Source organism: Podarcis vaucheri (genome assembly GCF_965113315.1).
Source record: "Podarcis vaucheri genome assembly, chromosome: 1".
In the NCBI taxonomy this organism is placed as follows: domain Eukaryota; kingdom Metazoa; phylum Chordata; class Lepidosauria; order Squamata; family Lacertidae; genus Podarcis; species Podarcis vaucheri.
Genome location: NC_138759.1, coordinates 49118786 through 49140621, shown reverse-complemented (window position 1 = coordinate 49140621; position 21836 = coordinate 49118786). Strand labels below are relative to the sequence as shown.

Sequence of the window (21836 nt, the reverse complement as noted above, 5' to 3'; positions counted from 1 at the left end):
CCTTACTAAAAAAGGGTGCTTCCTGGTAGGTGCTTAGAATTTGGGAAGCATTCCTCTTTTGTAGATAAATTGTTGACAAATTCAAAATGCATTCTGTTGGAGAATTAGTGCAAGCAAAGAAGTTCTGCAGTAGTGAGAGTGAGCAGTAATTATGTGGAATCCAGTTGCTGAGCACTTTACAAGCTTCTGACACCTTGGGTTGAGAGAGGTGAAGAATGAAAGAGAAAAAACAGGAGTATCAGCCCTTTAGGTCAAAGGCAATTAAATACAGGCAATTAAATACAGCCTATCTTGTGACTTGTCGATCAAAGGTAGGCTTCCACCCTAGCTTTTGAAATCAGCCCAGGTAGAATTTGCCTTCAAGCTGCTGCTGAGATTTATGCAGCTGGTGGCTGAATGTTTGACACTTGAGATTGTTCCCGGCAGCTTTTTCAAACCTAGACCTGCTTTGACTCTGTTCAGCAGAATTTTATTGCCTGTAGGTAGGAAGCGTGTGAGCCTTAAATTTAATTTGAATAGACCCTTTTCTTTCCCTCTCCCCCCTAAAAATACAGCCTAGGCAAACATTATCCAGCAAAGTAAAGGTGGCTTTGTAAACAATTTATCTCTGTATAATTCTGATGAGTGTGCATCTACCCAGGGTTATTTACTGTCGAGAAACTGAGATACATTATTGAGTAAGAAGGAAAATTTGAGTAACAATAGCTGCTTAAGGAGACATGCTCACATGAATATGAGAGTAGAAAGCTTCAGTATTTTCAAACAAAGGAATGTGTTGATCTCTTCCTACTTCAAAAGGCAGTGATGGAATGACTGGAGTGGTCTGTGGATTAATTCACAAAGGCAGCAGCTTCAAAGTAACTTTTCCTGGCTGCATATTAAGAGGGAACAACAATAAAAGCTTCGAATAGTGCCTGTCTTATGTGTATTGGTTTGATAGGAGGTAAATATTAAAATACGTAGAACCTGAAACTCCTGGAACTAGGAAACATCTCCCCATAAACAACCCACCCTAGCTGCTTGGCTTTTGTTGCTTAGTGACCGTTAGAGGATCAGGGTAAGGGTTGGGAATTGTCCGCAGGAGGTGTAGACCTAGACATAGCATTAAAGTGTCATGTGCCTAGTGCTTCATAGGACTAGGAAATAGATGTGCTTCTGTTCCATTGTTATAGTGTTTTGGGTGTGTATTTTTTTTTAATAAAATTTTTATTGGTTTTACAAAAGTTTTTATAACAAACAAACATAAAGAAAAAAGACAAACAAACAAATATAATTTCATAATGTCCTTTCATAAACTTCTTTCCTCGGACTTCCCCATACCTCCCCTTTCTGCATCCTCATGTCCAAATTTTTATAGCAACTTGTAAATGTTTTTTCCCGTCCTAATTCATCATAGTCCTTTCTTAATCTAATCTTATATTACTGCAACCCTTTCTCTCTGTAAAATCTCGACATTCTAAGGTTCATCAAGTTTATAATAGTCCTTAAGATAAATCTTAAATTTCTTCCAGTCTTCTTCCGCAGTCTCCTTTCCCTGGTCACGAATTCTGCTCGTCATTTCCGCCAATGTCATATAGTCAATCACTTTCATCTGCCATTCTTCCAAGGTGGGTAAGTCTTGTGTCTTCCAATACTTTGCGATCAGTATTCTTGCTGCTGTTGTTGCATACATGAAAAAAGTTCTATCCTTTTTTGGCACCAATTGGCCGACAATGCCCAAGAGAAAGGCCTCTGGTTTCTTAAGGAAGGTATATTTAAATACCCTTTTCATTTCATTATATATCATTTCCCAGAAAGCCTTAATCTTCGGGCATGTCCACCAAAGATGATAAAAAGTACCTTCAGTTTCCTTACATTTCCAACATTTGTTATCAGGCAAGTGGTAAATTTTTGCTAGCTTAACTGGGGTCATGTACCACCTATAGATCATTTTCATCACGTTTTCCTTTAAGGCATTACATGCCGTAAATTTAATACCGGTGTTCCACAACCTTTCCCAGTCAGCAGACATAATATTATGACCAATGTCCTGTGCCCACTTAATCATAGCTGATTTCACTGTTTCATCTTGTGTATTCCATTTCAACAGCAGGTTATACATTCTAGACAAATTCTTAGTATTGGGTTCTAACAATTCTGTCTCAAGTTTTGATTTTTCCACCTGGAAGCCAATTTTCCTGTCTTGTTTAAAAACCTCCATTATTTGATAATAGTGGAGCCAATCTTGTACTTTGGGTTTTAGTTTTTCATGGCTCTTTAATTTCAATTTCTCTCCATCCTGTTCTAAAATCTCACAATACTTTGGCCATCCGACCTCCATATTGACTTTCTTGTGGGCCTTAGCCTCTAAGGGTGACAACCATCTAGGGGTCTTGTTTTCCGACAGATCTTTATATCTCATCCAAACATTAAACAACGCTTTCCTAACAATATGATTTTTAAAGGCACTATGCACTTTGATTTTATCATACCATAGATATGCATGCCAACCAAATGCATTATTGAAACCTTCTAAGTCCAAGGTATCTGTATTCTCGAGGAGCATCCACTCTTTCAGCCAGCAAAATGCTGCTGCTTCATAGTACAATTTTAAGTCCGGCAGGGCAAATCCCCCTCTTTCTTTTGCATCTGTTAGTATTTTATATTTTATTCTGGGCTTTTTGCCCTGCCAGACAAATTTCGCAATGTCTTTCTGCCACCTCTTGAAACAGTCCATCTTGTCAATAATCTGCAAAGTTTGAAATAAGAATAACATTCTAGGCAATACATTCATCTTAATCACTGCAATTCGGCCTAACATTGACAATCTCAAATTTGACCATATTTCTAGATCTTTTTTAATTTCTGACCAACATTTTTCATAGTTGTCCTTATACAAATTCAAGTTTTTAGATGTTAAATTAACCCCTAGATATTTCACCTTCTTAACCACCATCAAACCTGTCTCTTCTTGAAACTTATTCTTCTCCATATCTGTTAGGTTTTTCCCTAAGATTTTAGTTTTTTGTTTATTCAATTTAAATCCAGCTACCTGTCCAAATTGTTGGATTATTTCCAACACTCTTTTTGTACTAGTGTTTGGCTCTTGCAAGGTCAATACAAGGTCATCTGCAAACGCTCTTAACTTATAATGTTTGGCTCCGACCTTTACACCTTTAACTTGCTGGTCCTCTCTAATCATGTTCAGCAACACCTCCAGGACCGAAATAAAAAGCAATGGAGAAATTGGGCACCCCTGTCGTGTTCCTTTTTCTATCTTAAGTTCCTCAGTTATTACGTTGTTTACAATCAACTTAGCTTTTTGTTCGGAATATATCGCACCCATACCATTCTCAAATCCTTGTCCTACCCCCATCCCATGAAGATTCTTTTTCATAAAACTCCACGAAATATTGTCAAAGGCTTTCTCCGCATCCACAAATATCAAGACTGCTTTAGTATTTATGTTCACCTCTAACTTTTCCAAAATGTCTATTATATTCCTAACATTGTCTGAGAGGTGTCTCTTTGGGAGAAAGCCTGCTTGGTCTCTGTGAATCTTCTCCATCAGTACTCTTTTAAATCTTTTTGCTAAAATGTCTGCAAAAATTTTGTAATCCACATTGAGTAACGAAATTGGGCGGTAGTTCTTCAGTTGAGTCTTTTCAGTCTCTGTCTTTGGTATGAGTGAAATATATGCTTCTTTCCACGATTCGGGTGCCCTTTTTCCCTCTAAAATCTCGTTGCAGACGTCCTTTAACGGTTATATCAGCCATTCCTTCAAAGATTTGTAATATCTGGAAGTCAGTCCGTCTGGCCCTGGAGATTTGCCCAATTGCATGTCCTGAATGGCACCCTCTATCTCTTGTTCTGTAATTCTCTGGTTTAGATCCATCTTGCTTTGGTGAGAGATTTTCTGTAATCCAAATTTATTAAGGAATTTATCTATGTCCTCTTCATTTTGTAATCCTTGAGAATAAAGTTTTTTGAAATAGCTCACAAAACAATTTCTTATCTCGTTGGGTTTAGATTTAATCTTTCCATCCACTTCTAAACTTGTAACTGTATTTAATTTCTGTCTTTTCTTTAGTTGCCATGCCAAAAGTTTACCACATTTGTCTGCCGACTCAAATGTCTTTTGTTTCATTTGCTTTATTTTCCACTCTATCTCTTGGTTCATCAATTCCATATATTGTGTTTGATATAACTTAATCTCCCTCAAAATCTCCTGGGACTTTGGTTTTAATCTTAATTTTTTCTCTCCTTCTTTTATCTTTTCCAAAAAATTTTCCTTTTTCTCATTCTGCTTTCTCTTCTTTATTGAATTTTGTTGAATCAAAAATCCTCGCATCACAGCTTTACTTGCGTCCCAGATCAGTGTTTTGGGTGTGTAAAGGCTTTCAAATTCCTTAAGCTATTCATCCTTGCAGCAGCCAATAGTCACACTTGTCCCCACTTAATGGTTGATGAATGCTGGCTGAGTTGAGATGTTTAAGCAGACCCTTTTACATTGGTTCTCTTTCATTTTCTCATTTCCCCTGTAACTTCTTCCAGTGGTTTTGAGGTACTGCCCTCTATAGGAGCTCTGTGCCAAGGATTTAAAAAAAAAAAAAAACTATGAGAGGAGAGATAAAGCTACAGTGGTACCTCGGTTTACGATTTACAAACTTAATCCGTTCCGGAAGTCCGTTCTTAAACTGAAGCCATTCTTAAACCGAGGCACACTTTCCCTAATGAGGCCTTCTGCCGCCGATGCCCTTCCACCGTTCAGCTTCCATTCTTGTTGTTGTTTAGTCATTTAGTCGTGTCCGACTCTTTGTGACCCCATGGACCAGAGCACGCCAGGCACTCCTGTCTTCCTTCCATTCTTAGTCCAATGTAAAGTTTGCAAACCGGGACACTACTTCCGGTTTTGCGGAGTTCGTAAACAGAATAGTTCATAAACAGGGCTGTTCTTAAACCGAGGTACCACTGTATTTCAAAGGCATTTCTTAAATTATCCACATAATTTAAAGAGTTAACAATTAAAAGCATAAGTTCTGAAACAACTGTGTTCTCAAAAAGCTTTGAACTTAACTTAAAACCACAATAAAATAATAAAATAAAATAAACCACAAAAAAAGCAGACAGAATTTTTGCAGACTAGACTTTAAACCTATTGGTTTACAAGGAGATTTTTAAAAAAGACTTCCCCCCTTGAGATTACTGGGGGTTTTTCATCCTGTTTGGGATGAGTTCTTTTTAAATTAATTTGACTTAGCAGTAGTTCACACAATCCAAAGTTTGGTATAAATTTTATTAAAATATTTATTGAATGCCTTCCTGGACAAATAAGGGTTGCCAACCTTTTTAGCCCCAGGGACACATTTGCGTTTTTGATCAAGTACCATGGACACCAACCTCTCTGGTCGCTTCCCTCCTCCACCAAGACAGAAAGAGTGTGTGTGCATACAAACACAAACTTTGCTTTTCCAAGGGATCTAGGTAAAAGTCAGATACAATACAATAAATATGAGCCTGGAAATGTTTGTCATTCTTCCAAATTCAGTTAACTTAAGAGTTTCAGTGCAGTGTGAAGCCTTTTCTGACATGGAAGTGAATACTATAGTCTTTGGAATTATTGTTTGCAGACAGTGACTAAATTGTAAATACTGTATCTGTGTACAGAATTCTCACAAATGCCTAAGATCTGGGAGGTTCTTCTTGACTAGAATCTTGGAGTTTGGCTTATGTGAGCTGCTGAGATGAATAAATGAGAAGTCAGTGGGAAAAGGAGCCCTTTTGGGAGGGGACTTCAAAAGGTGGAGGTGTGCTATTTTTTTATTACAGTTATTTATACTGCCCCCACTTTCAGGATATAAATTCTGCCAATATGGCTCACAAGTAACTTTTCAGTTATATATTTCACCCCGTGAACTTGGGGTGGGGTTGAGAATCAAGTACTTCAGCTCCAGCCGATAACTTGGTTTAATTGGCAAATAGTGTTGATTTGAAAGCCATGAGATCACTGGTACGGAATAGCAAAGGTGTGTGTTGTTCCTCCTCCCACTCTGATAAATAAATAGCATAGGTTTAGTTGTTCCTGTATGCAAGTGCATATTCATTGAAGGGTTTCATAGAATCAGAGAATTGTAGAGTTGGAAGGGACCCCGAGAGTCATCTTGTCCAACCCCCTGCAGGGCAGATACGGTATTTTGAAATCCAGTTCCAGGAAGTTTTTGTACTGATTTGGGATTGAATGTTTGAGAGTTACAACAGCTGTAAACTGTGTTTGAATACATTATTAACCCCCTGAAGCTACTTGCCAGAGGACAGGTTTTTGTTTATTCATTTGGCTTCCGTTCTGAATATAGAAGGTGACATACACCATTGGCTTGAATCTAATAGTCCACAGGTAGGAATGATGTCACTTCCCTGAATTTAAATAGCTGCACTCTTTTGTAATTCAGAGGTCTGACATTTCTGCTCAGCAGCTTGTTTTTCTCGCTGGCTTCCACTTATACGGCAGTTCCTTTCAGGTAGTGTATGTATTCTGACTATTTTTCTCCCTTGGGGGTTTGGTTTCTGTCTCCTTCCAGGTGGCTAATGAAGGATTTTGGTTTATTTATCGTAGCTGTCTAGTCTGACTGTCATTTCTGTGTGAGTGGTTCCTTTTAAAGACCGATGCCTCTGTCTAGTAAAACTGGTTTACCTGAGGTCTCTTGAGTGATATCTTCAGATGAGGCAGTTTGCCAGGTGACTTGTATCTTTAAAACAAAAACAAGTCACCCTCATAACATATATCATCTTCCTTAACAACAGTCAAGAAAGGTGTCCCTTTTTTATAGACTCCTGGCATCTTTATATTTCCTGGATTTTTTTCAAAAGGCTTCTTGAATTTTGTTTCATACACACGCATGCATGTGCCCATATGGAAGTCAATTTAGTCAGGAGTGTATTTATTTGGAGATGTCTAATATTCTTTTTCCATTTTAGAAGTTTAGCTGACCTTCTCTCTCTCTTTCCTCCCCTTTTTTTGTAGGTAGAATTGACCTCTGCCAAGAAAACATTAAACGTTGGAGGGGGGAAATAATCAAAAGCAGTTGGCGTCTAAAAGATGTGCCATGGAATGGTATCAGCAACGAGCACCACCACATCGCTGCTTACCTTGATCAGTCATGGGATATTTTTTCCATTGGCTCTCTTCAGTACCCTCACGGTGGAAGGACTGGACTCATGTAAGTAAAGCTCTCCCTACTTAACTTTTGTTAGGTTTCTAGCTCTCTCTGCGATGGCTCAAAGCAAGTAACAATAAATGCATTAAAAAATGGCCTCTTGTCTCTTAAAAATTCAGAAACAGAACAGAGAACAAAAATGGCTTAAGGCAGCTTCCTTATCCTTTAAGGATCTTGGTAGGAGCTAGGTAGGGGGTTATATTGCCTCCAGTGCATGCTTGTGAATGAAGTGGAGATTCTAATCTCACCACATGAAGTATGGAACTGATACACAGAGAACTATTTTGACTGGTTAGTGCAGATACAAGGGTGTAATCTTGTGAGAGTTGCATTAGTTACGTCCTGTTGTCTAAATGACAGGTTACTCTATATCTTAAAGGCATCTTGTGGTTTTCTCCAATGTACTTTTTAGTTTAACCATGAGTTAAAACCTAGAACTGACTTGTGTAGATAGAACCAGTGGACTGCAGTTGTGTGGTGCAGTGGTTAGAGTGTTGGACTAGGAGCTGGGGGACCCCACTCAGCATAAACAAAGCTCACTGGGTGACCTGAGGCCAGTCACTGCCTCTCAGCCTAACCTAGCCCACTGAGTTGTTGTGGGGATTAATTGAGGGCAGGGGAGAACCATGCAGACCACCTTGAGTCCTTGGAGAAAAATGATGGGGAATAAAAATAATAATTGTGGAGAGGTAATACTTGCCCTCTCCCTTCCTTGGATAGCACTGTGCACTGAAACCCCTCTTTGGAGGAGCACACTTTGTCATTGGTATAATCACACTGAGACACTGAGTATGGAAAATAAGCAAGCAAATTTTATTATAGGAAATACATATTAGACAGGAAATATTCTGTTTCTCGCCATGTCTCTGGGGGACAATTTCTTACATGAATTGCTAACATTCAGTAAAGGTAATCACTGTTGTTGAGGACACTGGCTTGGTCTTTATTTTGAGTTTACACCCCTTTATTCTAGCTCCCATTGAGAAGGGAACCCTGATAGGGCAAGTGCATCCATGCAATATACAGTACTTGTAATAAAAACTTAGCAAAATATTAAGTATGGTTCTGGAGGGCAGAAGAGAGGTTGGAACAGAGAGACTCACTAGCTGCTGTCCAGGTGTGGCTAATGGACAACATTAGTCTCTCCCCCTCTCCCGGGTGTGGATGGTCAGGTAGATTATGGCTGAATTTTAACTTTTAGAAGACATCTGAAGGCAGCCCTGTTTGGGGAAGCTTTTAATGTTTAATAGACTATTGTATTTTAATATTTTTTGGAAGCCCCCCAGAGTGGCTGGGGTTAAATAAATAAATAAATAAACAAAAATATGAATAATGATAAGATTATAATAACTAGAGAATGGGGAAGGTCTGTTTTTAAAATGCATGCATCCTTATTTTTGAATTCTCCATAGCTTCTTTGGCCATAAGCCTATGGGATGCTTGATTGTAATGTCTCATTTCTGAAACTCTCAATTATTTTCTGAAATATCTGTTTATTTTCAATATTTGTAATGGCAACTCATCTGGCTATAGATGTGGAATTTAAGATGCTGTTTAGAGCTCTTCAGTGTAGTTTTCCAAGTGTGTCTGAGAAAGTTGCCTGAAGCAGCTGTAGCTTGCCTTGGTTCAAAGGTTTGTGCCTTGTGTTAGAAATGGGCTGCTTGTCTCCTACAGTACATCACATTCTTTCCTTTCATTGGGGTTTGAAATGGGTAAAGAGATTGTATCATACAAGCAGGTGGCTGGACCACAGCATTTAAAAGTATTTGTGGGGAAGAAAGGTTTTAATTTAGGAGTATTCCTTGACACACTAGAGCAGGCATAGGCAAACTTGGCCCTTCTTGACCACTGGTCCTGTTAGCTAGGGATGATGGGAGTTGTAGTCCCAAAACATCTGGAGGGCCAAGTTTGCCTACGCCTGCACTAGAGCCTTCTCCTTAAGGATGTGACTGTTTCAAGATATAGCTGTTTTGTGTTAGTTGCAAGTTAACTGATAGCTTCAGGGAGAGGTGGAAGACAGTAGGCATGCAACAAAGTTCACCTGCAGCAGAGTTAGGTCTTTTGTGTACTGTAACCTAAAGTCCATTAAGGATTTGATATATTGATAAGTACCCAGCTCTGCTTTCAGTAGGCATACCTACCTATTTTTGAGCTTCTCCTTGCTTTCTGGGATTCCTTGCTATTTAGACATTTACACAAAAGAATGCAAAGGTCATAACACGAGTGCACTTGGTAGTGGAAAAGGTAAAGTTCCTTAATTGCCTTCATTCCTAAAATTTGATACTGATGCAAAGTGATGTGGAAATGCTAAAAGTTTGACAGCAGATGTCCCCCAGATGAAGCTGACACACATCAATTTAAATTATTCCTACCCCACACTGAGTATGCTCCTCTGTGAATGCTAAAGTCTCATAAAGCAGGCATGAATATTGTAAAAGGAGAATTTCCTCTAATTTTACCATCCCATGGTAAAGCAGATGTAGCTCCTGAAGAGAGGGGGAAATTATATAATATGTGAGGAAATAGAAATCTATGTACTGGTTAGTTGCCTATAGCACCAAATTCATTTTGAGATAGCCAAGTGAAGGTGTACAGTGATACTGACAGATTTTTATAAGAAATGAAGTAAGTATAATGGAACAGAATCTGAAGCATATGGAATATCTTGAATAACAATATTAACTGTAATTGTATATAATGGTCCTAAATGATGTGCAGCTAGGTTCAAAGCTTAGGATTTCAGATATTGCCAGAAGATCTCCATGGCCCATTTCTTGGCAGCAGTATCCAGTAAAAAATAAAGGTGGCATGAGAAATTTTAATTTAATCTGCTTCTGGCTAACTCTACTACTTACTAGAATTTCAGAACTCGTGATAAGGGAAACTGATTTGTTTGAATATGATTTGGAAGATGACTAATAGTTCTTACTTTCTCAGTAGAACATTTAAGTGACTGTGTGTCCTTTAAATGGGTAAGAGAAAGGTAGAGGCCCTTGTTCAGGAGAGCCAGAACAAAGGTGTAAACAGACCTTGGAAGTGTAACTAAGCACTTCATGTGAGCACTTCTAACGTTGCGCATTTTAGGGATAGTCACCACACCAAACTACTTTATAAATCACAACGTTTGACAAGACTCGGTTGTAGGTAAGATTTTCTGTATGCAAAAGGTCCTGGGTTCAGTATTTAGTAATCTCCAGTTTAAAAGGATCAGCTAGTAGTTTGTGTGCTGGCCACATGACCTGGAAGCTGTACGCCGGTTCCCTCAGCCAATAAAACAAGATGAGCACTGCAACCCCAGAGTCGGTCACGACTGGGCCTAATGGTCAGGGGTCCCTTTACCTTTACTAGTAGTTTGTGTGAAAGCCCTCTGCCAGGGTCTAGGATAGCTGCTGCCAGGCAAACTAGACAATACTTTGCTATATGCGCAAGCTGCCTGACCTGGCATATGGCAGCTTACTAATAATTTTAGGCCCTCGCTCTGACCCAGAAGATCTTTGCATGCATGAGTTCTGGTGCAGTTTCCAGCTCGGTTGTAAGGATTTCACTATCAACTGCTGTCGGGAGCAGCCCTGTTACACATCTTTGGTGCAGGCATGGAGGTGCCCCTGACGTAGCACTAGATGAGGGTGGCCGTTGTGCTCTAGCAGCTTTGAGTGCTCCTCATGGTGCGATGAGCTGACACCATTCAGCAGAGAGCACACTGGTTTAAACTGCTGATGCTATCAAACCTTATTCCTGCTGAACTGTAGCAAGCAAATCACTGACTTTGTGCTTGTAATACTATATTCATTCAGAATGCTGATCTGTTCTCGTAACAGCAAGCGTTGACATGTTCCAGTGTCTGCTGTTTAATTAATACAGGGTTGTTCAGAGAAAAGGGCTGTGGTGGGTGAAAGCTTTGGTAAGAACTTGAGGTATTTCTTCTCCACTCTTACTTCCCAAGTTTCTTGTTGGAAGCATTTTCCATTGTGTATGACCACTTTCTTTTCCATTGCTCTAGTAGGCTATTTCATGACACCACATTTAGGTTTATGTAGGACTTCTTTCTAGAAAAAAAGGTGTAGGAACTTGTTGACCTTTTTTGAGAGGGAGCACCCAAACTTCAACTTTTACCACCCACCTCTGCCACCGCAATCGCTCTGCCACCTCCCGCCTCTGCAGCGCAACAAAGAGATGCCGGAACTCAGTTCCCGTGAGTTCTGGCTGGGGGAAAAAACTTTTCCTTGAAGGCTTGTCCATGCATTCATGCTACAATGTATAGTACCCAGTATTTTTAAAACATGGGCAATGTTTGAGTTACTCAAAATGCAAGCCACTGGATTTGCTTCTGTTTCTGTGTTAAAAAATGGATGCACATTTACATGCAAAAGGATTTCTGAACACTTAAATGGTTCAAAAGATCCCATGTCCCACAGATGAAACAGAATTGGAATGCAATCCTTCAGATTTTGTGTTGCTCCAAAACTTAGGATATAGTCCTCTGCTCAGAAAAAGTACCAAAATAAAATTTAAACACATGTTTTAAAAAGAAATGCATTTAGAAATGCACATATTTTGATAAAATAAATACTTAAAAATGAATTTTCATTCAGATATGTTTCACAGATTAATGCCAGAAACAGGATGGGGCAGAATTATTTAATTTGCCAGATTTTTATACTGCTCAATCAAAAATAATCAAAAAAATAAACTCCAAGTGGTTTGCATAAAAATGAACTATTTTACGAACACATATAAAATTGATACAGACTGGAAATGGACTGATCTGTCCATCCCTACTGAGCAGCTTATTTGATCCCAATATGTGAATATGACCTTGCATTTGCATTTCTGTCTGTTAGTTCATCCAGCTGAGGATTTGTGGATGCTTCCTTGGTTTGGAATTGCAGATGGCTGAATGTTCTGCTTGATAAATTCATCTTACATTTTGGGAAAGAAAAAGCACAGTGTCTCAGCTGTCTTTTGGGAGACCGCATTGGACATTTATGATGCTTTGTGTTTGAAGTCAATATTTTGTCAAGTTGTGACTTTCTTTTATTGACTTGAGCAAATAAAATTCATTCTTGCATATGGATCGTTGGAAGAAACAGCATTTTCCCAGATATGTCTGTGTAATATACATAATGAATACTTATAAAGGAAATTTGGCTAATTTGGTTTTTCTGCACATTTTAGACAGTTGATTCTTTATAAAATGGGATGACTTTTGTAGTGTCTTGAATTACGCACACAAAACATGCATTTTATAAAGATGTTCAGAACCAGCAAAGCTTGAAATACCCCCAAAACTCCCAACCCTATCTCATAAACTTTAGCCATAAAAAATATAATATCGGCCAGAGCTATGAAAGGTGCCTATGCATTGACAATGAGAATGTACACACTTGTACAGGGCTGCAGACATATGCTTTAGTCAGTAGACAGGAGTTCTGAGGAACATTTAGACAAAGGGAAACTAGCTTACTGATTGCAGGAGGAAAGCTTGTTGTTGTTGCCATCCATCTGTCTCAGGAGACAATGGAGGAGTGCACCTTTAGGGATGAAGTCAAACCGTTGGGAGAGTTACAGGGCCTGCCTGCCTGCCATGGCTATAGAGACCGATATGGGAGAGGCATGTTTTTTGCAGCTGGGGCAGATGAAGGCATCTGGTTGTGCTGCTGCAGATACACCATGGCATTTCTTCTCTTCACTCATCCCAGTGGTCATTACTCCTCTAGTCTCTGCTGTAGATACACAACCTGTCTCCAGGCACTATGGTTTTCTGCAAGGGATTCCCACACAGCAGGGTTGATGTTCTCAGTCTTCATGTCTTGTTACAGACAAGTACACACAGTTTTCAGTTGAGCTGAAGGTATAGGAAAGCATGAGGGAGAAGAATATGCCAAAGAGAGTTGGGGTGAGCACACAGCCCTGTTTCAGACTGCTTTTAATAGGGAAGATGTCTGAGCATGAGCCATCACACTGGGAGGTGCTGAGCATGTTTTCGTGGAATTGCATAGTAATCTTGTGGAGCTTAGGTGGGCATCCTGTCTTGTTGATCACTGTGTAGTCCTTTTTGGCAAAATACTAATACTAATACTAATTCTATTACTAATACTAATATTACTACTACTACTACTACTAATAATAATAATAATAATAATAATAATAATAAATGGCTTACCTCCAGGCAAAAGTGAATGGATTTTAGGTGTGGGCACAGCAAAGAAGAGACAAAACTTGGAGCAGCTCAAGAGCAATGTTGACATCATTAGTGTGGGATGGCATGGCATAGAATGGTGTATTGTCATTCCTTCCAGGAGCTGAGAACAGTATTAGCTTTACAACAGCCCTGAGGAATGATGTGCGTGGGCTAGGCTGAGCAATTGGCATGCTCCAGGCAAGGGTGATCTTTGCAGGCGAGTGGGAATTCAAACTTGAAATTCCCACATCCACACATTCCTGCCAGTTGGCCACCTGACTGGTAAACACTTCACAGGGCAAGTCTCTCCATGGTTCATAACCATGCCGCCCTTGGAATGCTGTAATGTATCAGAGGTAAATGAATTCCTGGAAATTCTTTGTATATTGGGGAATTAATGGCCACACTGGTATGTGTCCATTGTGTGCCTGCAGATCCGTATTTCCTTCTTGAAATATTACTGTACTCACCAGTGGGCCTAGTATGATGAAGCTTGTCTGTCATTTAAGGTTAGAATTGTCCCATTCTGGCATACACGTTATATATGAAGCTGAACAAGATGGTAATTCTTAACACACTTTCACACAAATGCACTGTTGAAATAATCCCAACAGGTTGGTTACCATGTACTGCTAGCAGTTTCTACTTAACACTTTACTTGAATTTTTTTTATTCCCTCTTTACCTCCCCCGCCCCCCTCCTTGCTGTGACAGTTTGTGCAAGGTGAGCAAGTATTCCTATAAGGTTGACTTGTGATAAAATGGTTTCTTTATATGAATCTTCAGCTTACTGCTTCTGCTTTTGGCAAGATGTCTTAAAAACAATCATCTCTAAATCCAGCCAGGGAACAAGCAGTGGAATGGAAACAACTTTTGAACACTGGAATATTCATTCACTGGATACAGTAGCTTGATCAGCAGTGTACGCTGCCAGTTAATGTGTTTTTTCACCTGTTTAAATGTTAGCCTAGTTTCCACTTGACTGAAGGCTCAGCTTGAAGCTCTGTGTGTGGTCTGCTTAGAGACTCATTGAAATCCCTATAAATTGGAGGTGGGAAAACAACAACATATGAAGAGTTCTTGCTTCATGTCAATGTAAATATTATCTTCCGGTAGTCCTGGGTTGGTTGGTGACAGTTCTGCCTATTGCAAATTTTTGGGTGGTCAGCTAAAATTCTAACTTGCCTTGTATGTAAATAATTCCGTCCATTTGAAAATGTGGTTCCTGTTTATGTTTGGTCAGGGAAAAGGTTACACCCTGAAGCATGTATTCTCTGAAATTTCTCTAATGTAAGAATTCATGGCTTTGGGATATGTAAAAAATAATAATCATATTCTTCTGTCCTACATTTTGAAGGAATGAAAATGGCAATGAGTACTTTCATGATGTTGCACATGCAACTGCATCTTAAGCACCATCTTGATTTAGAATCATAGAATCATAGAATCATAGAGTTGGAAGAGACCACAAGGGCCATTGAGTCCAACCCCCTGCCAAGCAGGAAACACCATCAGAGCACTCCTGACATATGGTTGTCAAGCCTCTGCTTAAAGACCTCCAAAGTAGGAGACTCCACCACACTCCTTGGCAGCAAATTCCACTGTCGAACAGCTCTTACTGTCAGGAAGTTCTTCCTAATGTTTAGGTGGAATCTTCTTTCTTGTAGTTTGGATCCATTGCTCCGTGTCCGCTTCTCCGGAGCAGCAGAAAACAACCTTTCTCCCTCCTCTATGTGACATCCTTTTATATATTTGAACATGGCTATCATATCACCCCTTAACCTCCTCTTCTCCAGGCTAAACATGCCCAGCTCCCTTAGCCGTTCCTCATAAGGCATCGTTTCCAGGCCTTTGACCATTTTGGTTGCCCTCCTCTGGACACGTTCCAGTTTGTCAGTGTCCTTCTTGAATTGTGGTGCCCAGAACTGGACACAGTACTCCAGGTGTGGTCTGACCAGAGCAGAATACAGTGGCACTATTACTTCCCTTGATCTAGATGCTATACTCCTATTGATGCAGCCCAGAATTGCATTGGCTTTTTTAGCTGCCGCGTCACACTGTTGGCTCATGTCAAGTTTGTGGTCAACCAAGACTCCTAGATCCTTTTCACATGTACTGCTCTCAAGCCAGGTGTCACCCATCTTGTATTTGTGCCTCTCATTTGTTTTGCCCAAGTGCAATACTTTACATTTCTCCCTGTTAAAATTCATCTTGTTTATTTTTGCCCAGTTCTCTAATCTGTCAAGGTCGTTTTGAAGTGTGATCCTGTCCTCTGGGGTGTTAGCCACCCCTCCCAGTTTGGTGTCATCTGCAAATTTGATCAGGATGCCCTTGAGTCCATCATCCAAGTCGTTGATAAAGATGTTGAATAAGACCGGGCCCAAGACAGAACCCTGTGGCACCCCACTAGTCACTCTTCTCCAGGATGAAGAGGAACCATTGATGAGCACCCTTTGGGTTCGGTCAGCCAGCCAGTTACAAATCCACTGAGTGGTAGCATAGTCAAGACCGCATTTTACCAGCTTCTTTACAAGAATATCATGGGGCACCTTGTCAAATGCCTTGCTGAAATCAAGGTAGGCTACATCCACTGCGTTCCCTTCATCTACCAGGCTTGTAATTCTGTCAAAAAACGAGATCAGGTTAGTCTGACATGACTTATTTTTCAGAAATCCATGCTGACTATTGGTGATCACAGCATTCCTTTCTAGGTGCTCACAGACTGTTTGCTTAATGATCTGTTCCAGAATCTTCCCTGGTATTGATGTCAGACTGACTGGGCGGTAATTATTTGGGTCCTCTCTTTTCCCCTTTTTGAAAATAGGGACAACATTTGCCCTCCTCCAGTCTGCCGGGACTTCGCCTGTTCTCCAGGAATTCTCAAAGATGACTGCCAGTGGTTCTGAGATCACATTTGAGAGTAGACTTTTGAAGAACAATTCGTGATGTAGTGGTTTGAGCAAAATTCTCATTTCAAATGTTGCCTCCACTGAATGTAAGGTAGCCTTAGGCAAGCCTTAGGCAAGGCATGGCTGAGAATGAAACTACACACTGCAGACGGTTGGCACGCCTATTCCTCATTTCACTGTTCCCCATTACTTGTTACCAAAACTTTATTTATCTGGACCACAGCTGTCAAATATTCCACAGAGGAGGGGAATAGCTGTTGAGAGTGGGAGGTTAGGTAGCTTACAATAGACCCTGATTAAACCATCTGTAAAAGGGCACAGCTAGAACGGCTTGTCACCCAGGCTCTGCCACTTGTCTTCTGGTGCTGTGCTTGTAATAATATTAGCATTTCAAAAGGGGAATTACCATAACCCCCAGGTTCTAAGAGGTAGATGGTTTGCCTCTTAATTGAAAAGCTGCTTTGTAGCTATTGTACTCCTGATTGACATGCATAGCAGATAATAAAAGTGAGACTTGGAGAGGCTTTAAAAGTGAAGGTTGTCACAAACCTTAACATTTCAAGGGTCTACAAATGGCACTACTTCTATCCTTTTTAACGGGTCCGAGGGATTTTAAAAGTAGTTCATGTAACTGCAGGAATGATCTGCTATAGAGGATCATTGGAGAGACTCAGAAAAAACTAATCATAATCACAGTGTTCTAAAGAATATTAAGTGTGCTCTTCCTTTGCCTTTATTTTCTACTATTTGGATTATATTTATAATACACTGAAATAATGGATGTTTTCTATATATTAAAAAAATTCTAAAATCTTCACAACGAAGTCTTTTGCTTTCTTTTTAAGTAATATTTATTAAAAGTTTAACAATTACAAAAAAGAGAAAACAAAGAGACAATAAAAAGTTACAATACATCAAAAAAGCAGAATAAAAAACAATACAGCACAACAATAGAAAAAAACCCAAAAACATTTAAAAACACATCCAGTATTTTCATTTCTTTGTCTTTCATTTACTTGTTTCATCGACCTCCTCACACCTCCCTTTTTTGTATTCTAATTCAATTTAGCTATTTCAGCAAATCCTTTCCATCTTACTCAATTTTTGTTCTATAATTTACCTTAACCCAGTCTGACCTTAAATTTTACACTTTGTCCCATTAACACTCCATTTTTACTTAATTCTTTATAACATTTCTGCTAAAACCATGTAGCTTCATTCCAGCATCCTTCTAACATTCATTAATTTTGCTATATTTTTGTAAATATACTTTAAATTTTTTCCAATCTTCTTCCACTGACTCTTCTGAAGTCTTTTGCTTTCATAACAATACTTGATACTGTCAAGAGCACCATTAAATAGAAGAAGAGTTTCCAATAACTATTTTAAAGGAGATTCAGGTAGAGCATAAGGTCACAACTTTCGAGGAGCTGGAGATGGCGTTTATAAGTGGTCCATGTTTCACAAGTGTACAGTAAGGTTGTAGTACCATGATCATCTCATGCCCAGAAACCTATGTCACCACTGTGGAAGGACATGTGGATCCAGAATTGGCCTCCACAGTCACATACGGACTCACTGTTAAGACCGTGTTCATGGAAGACACTTGGCTACGAGTGATCACTGAAGACGAAGAAGAAGGTCACAACTATTAAAATATACCTGTTCTTAAGAATTGGGCTTTCATTAAGAGTAACAAACTCTTCTCCCTTAGATTGGCTTGTATTTATCTTGCTTTCAGACAAATTCCAGATGTACATGGATGCTAAGATTTATTTGCATATTCCATGTTATCTAAACACTTGCTCAAATTGATGGATTCTAAGGATGCTATAATAAACTCGCTTATAAAAAATATAAAATGATCCAGTAATAAAATGTTCCCAAATAATAAACACAAAATAAGCCAAATGTTAAATGTAGTTTAATACAATAAAATACTCCTAGCATTAATTTTTTAATTACTCCCTTCAAAGATTCCTAATCTGTAAAAAGGGGCTTGGGCCATTCTAGCATTGCATAGTGTTGGGATACCACCAAGAAGTCCCTTCTGTGTATTTAAGGAAGCCACTGCTACCTCATTTCAAAAGAGCAATTATAAATAATAAATTCTCTATTTTAGTAGTCTGGATTCATATGGAGAAATGGGAATTTCCTGTGCTCACAGGTTTTATGAGGAGAAGAAGGAACCCCAGTCTCTGGCTATGTTTAGTTTGGACTGACTTAAACCACCTTTCCAAAATATCTGAGCTACAGTACACAGCAGACCATAGCATTATTTCCAACACTTATAAAGAAACTTCCCCAGAGTCATACCAGTGAATCTGAGTCACTCTGTTGTGCTCTGGTTTTTTTCAAATGGGTTGGTTTAATTGTGTATATCCTGTGCTCTGACACATGGGGGATCAGAAAAGTAGGTTCTGAGAGGTGTGCAATTTGTAAGGCCTTTGCTAATGTTGTACACATGCATGGACAAAGAATGGTAGAGCTTCTATTTCCTGTGATCTCCATGATTCATGTAGGTTTGACTAAACTTTCATGTGGCGTTGATTTTTAGGAGCCTAAAATAACTAGCAGAGAGAACCACACATAGTCAAATGTACTTTTTATTTTAAAGCAATTTTCTATAGCTCTTGTGGATGTAGAGGGAGGATGAAATATGAACTGCACCTGTTTAATAAACCAAAGAGATTCAAACATAGTCAAATGAACTCTGAAAACCTAATGCTCAAGAATTTTTTCCATTGGAGAAGATGGATTTCTATGGATGTTTATGGCTAGTCAGAGCAAACCAGGAGCAATCAAACCATGGCTTCGGATCTTGGCTTTTGTTCTCAAATGGTAGTTTTAAACAATTTACAGTTCAGTGTGTGTGAGGTGATCTACCAGGTTGTGTATACTGTTATATTGCAAGATGCAGCAATTTTGGCATGTTTCATCATGTAATGGAATAGGTTAAGCTCTGAAGTTCATAGGACTCGTCTTGGGACATGAACCTTGAAAACCTCTGTGTTTCTATTGTGCCAACAGTCTATGGGATCCCTTAAATATGATCTAAAATTGCTCCTGTGGAATCCTGAGAATCTGAGGTATGGTTTAAGTTAGAAAAGCATCCAGTTCTTATGCCTGCAAAGAGCAGCATAAAATAAAGTGTGAAGAAGTTCACTGAATCTTAAATAAGAATGCTCTAAGTCAGATTTCTATTGATTGGGGAAACTATGATTTAATTTGATAGATCTGAGAGTTCAGCAGTGCTTTGCATCATAAGGAATCCATTCAAAGCTCTGTCATGACTAAAACTTCAGTATAACCATGACTCATAAATGTCAGAAGTTACACAAAGGTTGTATAAACCTTCCATTTCTACAGTGTCTCAGCATCGATCTGGTTTCTTAAAGTTCATTTCTTGTGTCATCTTGAGAAATGGAACACAGTATGCTTTGTCTTTTTGTTCAGTGGCTTAGCTCACTTTCGGGACAGGTTTCAGGGGGAAATCACAAATTTTGAGGAAGATATTCTGATGTTAGTGTTGCATAAATTGGTAATATACAGTGGTACCTCAGGTTAAGAACTTAATTCATTCTGGAGGTCCATTCTTAACCTGAAACTGTTCTTAACCTGAAGCACCACTTTAGCTAATGGGGCTGCTGTGCCGCCGCTGCACAATTTCTGTTCTCATCCTGAAGCAAAGTTCTTAACCTGAGGTACTATTTCTGGGTTAGCGGAGTCTGTAACCTGAAGCATCTGTAACCTGAAGCGTCTGTAAACCAAGGTACCACTGTACCTTAAAATGATTTCAAAGTGGAAGGCGGACGGGGGTTTCTGTGCAGTCTGTTATTGGGAATGTACCTGCATCCAGCCATAGAGCGTTTGGGAAATTTTTGAAACCCCCACCCCCAGGTTCAGTTGGCTTTGAACACATGGGGCAAGAAGGTTGAACCAGTGCTATTTTGTTCAGTTTATTTCTGGCTGGCATCTAGCAGAACCAGAAATGAAAGTGGTCTCTCTTTAATAACTCTCTGAGGGGTTTTCCCCCTGAGAACTTTCTTCTTTGCACTTTCACTCTATTTTGGTGAGTAGAGCACTTTCCGAGAATTGTTACAGTGTACTGTTGCAGCAAAACCCCTGAATATGACTGTCATAATCTTGGCCTCATTTGTCTTTGTGAAGGTTGTTGAGACCTGCAAACGTTACCCAAGGCTTACAGAGAAAGCCAGGGAATCTCAGGTGCAACAGTTCCCATCTATTAATGTACAAATGTGCTTTGAAAGCTATTTGACATAATATTTCAGGGTGTGCACCCTTTATTCGCCTCTCTGTCTGAGGGATCCCATGTCTATTGGGGCGCCACCTGTGACTCATCACTTCCATCTGTTCTTTCAGCTGTCTCCATGGAGAAATTCCATATCTCCTCCAGCTTCTCCACTGAGCTTATTCTCCTTCTGCTACCTCATCGATTTATTAGATCACAACTTCATTGTAATCATCAGCATTCAAATCTCTCACTTCTGAGTCTTCAGTTTCAGAGGTTGTGATATCCACTCCAGCTTGCTTCATGACCCCTTCAGTAGCTCTAGTCATTGTTTGCCTCATTAAAGGTAAAGTAAAGGGACCCCTGACCATTAGGTCCAGTCATGACCAACTCTGGGGTTGCAGTGCTCATCTTGCTTTATTGGCCAAGGGAGCCAGCATACAGCTTCCGGGTCACGTGTCCAGCATGACTAATCCGCTTCTGGCGAACCAGAGCAGCACATGGAAACACTGTTTACCTTCCCGCCAGAGCGGTACCTATTTATCTACTTACACTTTGACAAGCCTTTGAACTGCTAGGCTGGCAGGAGCCGGGACCGAGCAACAGGAGCTCACCCCGTCGTGGGGATTTGAACCGCTGACCTTCTGATCGGCAAGTCCTAGGCTCTGTGGTTTAACCCACAGCGCCACCCGCGTCCCTTTGCCTTATTAAGAGAACCATTAAAACATTTGGCTACCTATCGCTTCTGGTTAGAGTTCTATTTTAGTGATGCTTATCTCGCCTTGTGCGTGATTGAAATTGAAGCCTTCATACTATCTGCTAGTGACTTTTCAGTTTGTGTTTGATTTGGAACACTGAAGCTTTTAGGTGTCCTAATAGTGGACACAAATGTATTAATTGTGACAAGTACTTGGAGAGCCAGCAGACACTTAGTATACAGACTGCATACAGTGTTGGTTTTGTTGTTGTTTTTGTTCTGTTGAAGGAAAGCAGATTAATGATAAATGGCCTTTGTTTGCTTGCTTCTGGAATGCTGTAATGAATTATGCTAACCCTGGGAATGGATTGTCTTTTTCTATGCAATTTTCCCCTGTTACATTTGTTGCTGTTTTTGTTAGAAATATATTACAAATTAGAATATAGATTTGACATGTTTTGTGTCACAAAAGTAAAGTACACCTTTTCCCCAGTGAAATGACTGGAAAACTATGGGATATGTGTGTTTTTGAAGGTCTGTCAACATAAGCAAATACACTCTAAATCCGGTTCATAAGTAATACTTTTGCTGGTGTATAATATTTT

The 21836-nt window shown here is 39.6% G+C and overlaps 3 protein-coding genes across 6 annotated transcripts in view; 2 read left to right on the top strand and 1 right to left on the bottom strand.

The window, feature by feature from the left end:
• CCDC177 (coiled-coil domain containing 177) overlaps window positions 1-21836 on the bottom strand; it is a 230764-nt gene that overhangs the window by 40186 nt on the left and 168742 nt on the right. The window lies entirely within an intron of this gene.
• PLEKHD1 (pleckstrin homology and coiled-coil domain containing D1) overlaps window positions 1-21836 on the top strand; it is a 195765-nt gene that overhangs the window by 88551 nt on the left and 85378 nt on the right. The gene's annotated exons all lie outside the window — the stretch shown is intronic.
• Window positions 1-21836, top strand: part of SUSD6 (sushi domain containing 6) — a 61742-nt gene that overhangs the window by 23190 nt on the left and 16716 nt on the right. For 2 of the 4 annotated variants that reach the window (XM_082226662.1, XM_082226665.1), the window contains exon 2: window positions 7001-7196. In XM_082226662.1, coding sequence (XP_082082788.1) covers window positions 7076-7196 — 121 coding nt within the window. In that variant the 5' untranslated portion in view covers window positions 7001-7075. Of the gene's footprint in view, window positions 1-6374; window positions 6498-7000; window positions 7197-21836 lie in introns of those variants that run through there. The other 2 variants (XM_082226663.1, XM_082226664.1) reach the window with 2 other exon arrangements.